At 34.8% G+C, this 6000-nt stretch overlaps 1 protein-coding gene across 4 annotated transcripts in view; it reads right to left on the reverse strand.

Moving 5' to 3' along the window:
• arhgef18b (rho/rac guanine nucleotide exchange factor (GEF) 18b) overlaps nt 1-6000 on the reverse strand; it is a 128716-nt gene that overhangs the window by 107730 nt on the left and 14986 nt on the right. For all 4 annotated transcript variants that reach the window (XM_061883132.1, XM_061883131.1, XM_061883130.1 and 1 more), the window contains exons 4-6: nt 2321-2438; nt 2089-2209; nt 734-785 (exon numbers count right to left, since the gene is read on the reverse strand). In XM_061883132.1, coding sequence (XP_061739116.1) covers nt 734-785; nt 2089-2209; nt 2321-2438 — 291 coding nt within the window. The remainder of the gene's footprint in view (nt 1-733; nt 786-2088; nt 2210-2320; nt 2439-6000) is intronic.

The following is a 6000-nucleotide window of genomic DNA, read 5'->3' on the forward strand; positions in this document are numbered from 1 at the left end:
TCGTGTACCGTATTGTGTACTAGTTGGTATGTAGTACACACTAGTGTACAGTATCAGTAAGTGTGCAGATGGAGGTCATGTGACATTCTGTGACATCACTAAATGTTCCCCCATGGTGTTTACTTACATGTGACTTTATATGTAATAATAGATATGTATTAATATGTATGTAGTAATATATATGTAGTAATATATATGTAGTAATATATATGTAGTAATATGGATGTAGTAATATACATATAGTAATATATATGCAGTAATACACATGTAGTAATATACATGTAGTAATATACATGTAGTAATATATATGTAGTAATATACATGTAGTAATATATATGTAGTAATATACATGTAGTAATATATATGTAGTAATATACATGTAGTAATATACATGTAGTAATATATATGTAGTAATATACATGTAGTAATATGGATGTAGTAATATACATATAGTAATATATATGCAGTAATACACATGTAGTAATATACATGTAGTAATATACATGTAGTAATATATATGTAGTAATATACATGTAGTAATATATATGTAGTAATATACATGTAGTAATATACATGTAGTAATATATATGTAGTAATATACATGTAGTAATATGGATGTAGTAATATACATGTAGTAATATATATGTAGTAATACACATGTAGTAATATACATGTAGTAATATGTAGTGTATATGTTGATGTAGAGGTGATGTGCTCCATGGTGTTGACTCACATGTGACTTTGGCCCTCAGTGGAGTGAAGATGTTCCTCAGGGTCCAACTCTTCTGCTCCACAACACACAACAGTAATAATAATAAAAACCTCCAAAACACAGTTGTATATGTACTACGATATACTACAATGAACTGATATGTACTGTAAATGTACTACTATGTACTGTAAATGAACTACTATGTACTTACTACAATGTACTATTATGTACTACAATGTACTAATATGTTCTGTAAATGTACTATTATGTTCTACAATGTACTAATATGTAGTGTAAATGTACTACTATGTACTGTAAGTGTACTACTAACTACTACAATGTACTACTATGTACTGTAAATGTACTACAATGTACTAATATGTACTACAATATACTACTATGTACTGTAAATGTACTACAATGTACTAATATGTACTATATTTGTACTACTATGTACTATACTGTACTAATTGGTATTTACATGTACTACAATGGACTAATATGTACTACAATGTACTACTATGTACTGTAAATGTACTACTATGTATTGTAAATGTACTACTGTGTACTACAATGTGCTAATATGTACTACAATGTACTAATATATGTACTGTAAATGTACTACTATGTACTAATATGCACTACAACGTACTAATATGTACTGTAAATGTACCGTCTATGTACTACTGTGTACTGTACATATAATACTATGTACTGTAAATGTACTACAATGTACTAATATGTACTAACATGTACTGTAAATGTACTACTATGTACTGTACATATAGTACTATGCTGTGTAAATGTACTACTACGTCCTACTGTGTACTAGTATATGCTGTAAATGTACTACTATGTACTAGTATGTATTGTAAATATAGTCCTATGTGCTAAAATGTACTGTACATATAGTATTATGCACAGTAAATGTGCTACTGTGTACTAGTATGTACTGTAATTATACTATGTACTTTAAATATAGTATTGTGTTAAATTGTACTGTATATATAGTACTATGCACTGTAAATGTACTACTATGTACTACTGTGTACTAGTATGCACTGTAAATGTACTACTATGTACTGCAAATATAGTACTATGTGCTAATATGTACTGTACATATAGTACTATGCACTGTAAATAGATAGATAGATAGTACTTTATTGATGTACTACTATGTACTAGTATTTACTGTAAATGTACTACTATATACTGGTATTTACTGTAAATGTACTACTATGTACTAGTACGTACTGTAAATATAGTACTATGTGCTATTATGTACTGTACATATAGTACAATGTACTGTAAATGTAGTACTATGTGCTAGAATGTACTGTAAATGTAGAATGAGGTGTGAGAAAAGACAAGCCCACCTCCCGCAGCCCTGGCCGCCTGAGTGGAGGAGTGCAGGACGTGAGAGATGTGAGCAGCACGACAACACGCCTGCTCGCTGGCCAGGATGTCTGAGCGAGAGTAAACTTGCTTGCCTGCAGCCTGACATCATGCAAACATAAACAGGCGGGAGCATGAACGATGCGAGCTGTCACAGGGTAGCAGATGTGGAATAATGTTATTGTTCCTGCTGTGAGGTGGCCTAGAAAGTACCTGAGCAGGACTGCACACGCTGGTCTCCTCCTGGCCACACAATGTGCTGATCCTCTGCCTGCGCTCACTGCACTGCAACTCTTCTACACTCTCCATGGCCTTGCTGTCCAGACTTAGTCTGGCACAGGAACACACATTAGTCTGGCACAGGAACACATATTAGTCAGACTCAGGAACACATATTAGTCTGGCACGGGAACACATTAGTCTGACATAGGAGCACATTTACACACATTAGTCTGGCACAGGAACACATATTAGTCTGGCACGGGAACACATTAGTCTGACATAGGAGCACATTTACACACATTAGTCTGGCACAGGAACACACATTAGTCTGACACAGGAACACATATTAGTCTGGCACAGGAACACACATTAGTCTGACACAGGAACACATATTAGTCTGGCACAGGAACACATATTAGTCAGACTCAGGAACACATATTAGTCTGGCACGGGAACACATTAGTCTGACATAGGAGCACATTTACACACATTAGTCCGGCACAGGAACACACATTAGTCTGGCACAGGAACACATATTAGTCTGGCACAGGAACACATATTAGTCTGGCACAGGAACACATATTAGTCTGGCACAGGAACACATATTAGTCTGACATAGGAACACATATTAGTCTGGCACGGGAACACATTAGTCTGACATAAGAAAACATTTACACACATTAGTCTGGCACAGGAACACATATTAGTCTGGCAAAGGAACACATATTAGTCTGGCACAGGAACACATTAGTCTGACATAGGAACACGTTAGTCTGACATAGAAACACATTTACACACATTAGTCTGACACAGGAACACATTAGTCTGACATAGGAACACATTTACATACATTAGTCTGGCACAGGAACACACATTAGTCTGGCACAGGAACACATATTAGTCTGTCACAGGAACACATATTAGTCTGACATAGGAACACATATTAGTCTGGCACGGGAACACATATCAGTCTGGCACAGGAACACATATTAGTCTGGCACAGGAACACATTAGTCTGACATAAGAACACATTAGTATGACATAGGAACACATTTACACACATTAGCCTGACACAGGAACACATTAGTCTGACATAGGAACACATTAGTCTGGCACAGGAACACATATTAGTCTGTCACAGGAACACATATTAGTCTGACATAGGAACACATATTAGTCTGACATAGGAACACATATTAGTCTGGCACGGGAACACATTAGTCCGACATAAGAACACATTTACACACATTAGTCTGGCACAGGAACACATATCAGTCTGGCACAGGAACACATATTAGTCTGGCACAGGAACACATTAGTCTGACATAAGAACACATTAGTCTGACATAGGAACACATTTACACACATTAGCCTGACACAGGAACACATTAGTCTGACATAGGAACACATTAGTCTGACATAGGAACACATTTACACACATTAGCCTGACACAGGAACACATTAGTCTGGCACAGGAACACATTAGTCTGACATAGGAACATATTTACACACATTAGTCTGGCAGAGGAACACATTAGTCTGACACAGGAACACATTAGTCTGACATAGGAACACATTTACACACATTAGTGTGGCACAGGAACACATATTAGTCTGGCATAGGAACACATATTAGTCTGGCACAGGAACACACATTAGTCTGACACTGGAACACATATTAGTCTGACAGAGGAACACCTTTACACACATTAGTCTAGCACAGGAACAAATATTAGTCCGACACAGGAACACATTTACACACATTAGTCTGACACCGGAACACACATTAGTCTGACACAGGAACACATATTAGTCAGACTCAGGAACACATATTGGTCTGACACAGGAACACATATTAGTCTAACGTAGGAACACATTTACACACATTAGTCTGACACAGGAACACATATAAAGACATTAGTCTGACACAGGAACACGTATACACATATTTTTAGTCTGATACAGGAACACATATACACACATTAGTCTGACACAGGAACACATATACACACAGTCTGACACAGGAACACATATACACACATTAGTCTGACACAGGAACACATTTACACAATATTTTGACAAAGGGACAAATATAGACACATTATTCTGACACAGGAACAAATATACACCTATTATTTTGACTAAGGAAGAAATATACACACATTATTCTGACACAGGAACAAATATAGACACATAAGTCTGACACAGGAACAAATATACACACAATAGTCTGACACAGGAACACACATTAGTCTGACACAGGAACACACAGTCTGACACAGGAACACATTTCCACACACAGACTGACACAGGAACACATATGCCCACATTACTGTGACACAGGAACAAATATACAAGTCCGACACAGGAACACATATGCCCACGTTAGTCTGACACAGGAACAAATATACACACAATAGTCTGACACAAGAACATATACACAGATTATTCTGAGATGGGAACAAATATACACACATTCGTCTGACACAGGAAAAAAAGCTACACACATTATTTTGACTAAGGAACAAATATACACACATTATTCTGACACAGAACAAATATACACAGAATAGTCTGAAACAGGAACAAATATAGACACATGAATCTGACACAGGAACAAAAACACACACATTATTATGACTAAGGAACAGATATACACACATTATTCTTAAACAGGAACAAATATACAGACATTATTTTAAAGATAACAGTTAATATTGTCATTTAACAAAACATTTACTTTTGTAATCACAGTCAGTAGTGACAATTATTTTCATTAAAGGTTATTCCCAAATGAGAGGAATAATGTGTAGTGTGTTTATGGTTTCATCATTTTAACTTTGATGTACTTTAGGTATTTGTTGTAAATTGTTGATTTTTTTGTAAATTTTACATAAATACATAGATTTTAATTAAAGTAGATTAATTCCTAAATTATGTATCCAATTATTTTATTTATATATTTTTATGACAATAAGAATTATTTAAAAATAATAATAATAATAATCTTGATATATCAGGTTGGAAAGTATTTAATTGGTAAGTGTTTGATTTAAAAATTGTAATTATTATTATTTCAATACATTTTTATATCATGTGAATTTTAATCATTTTGATTCATTTTATTGTGTTCACTGTGATATATTTGTGTTGTGTTGATGTTCTACACAATTTTCACAAGAACATCAAATCAAAAGTTAGAAAGGAAAAAGTCAAAATGTTTTGAAATGGGTGGACAGGAAGTTATGCAGCAGGTCTTTTTCTGCGTTGCAGATTGCACACTTATTCAGTGAGTACACTATGCTCACCGCAAACTAGTCATGTGTGCACTTAACTCAAATGACAATCCTAACATGCATCATTTCTTATTCTCTCCTTTTAACCCTGAATTGCAACCACAACGTAAGTAACAGGAAGTAAACTACATTTTATGTACAATGCCCCAAAAGCAGTGAAGTTGTCACGTTGTGTAAATAGTAAATAACCATTATATTCAATTGAATGGACTGCAAAGACAAGATATTTAACGTTCAAAGTGGTAAACTTTATTTTTTGCAAATATTAGCTCATTTGGAATTTGATGCCTGCAACATGATTCCAAAAAAGCTGGCCCATGTGGCAAAAAAGACTGAGAAAGTGGAGGAATGCTCATCAGACACTTATTTGGAACA

Source organism: Nerophis ophidion, linkage group LG22 (assembly GCF_033978795.1).
Source record: "Nerophis ophidion isolate RoL-2023_Sa linkage group LG22, RoL_Noph_v1.0, whole genome shotgun sequence".
In the NCBI taxonomy this organism is placed as follows: domain Eukaryota; kingdom Metazoa; phylum Chordata; class Actinopteri; order Syngnathiformes; family Syngnathidae; genus Nerophis; species Nerophis ophidion.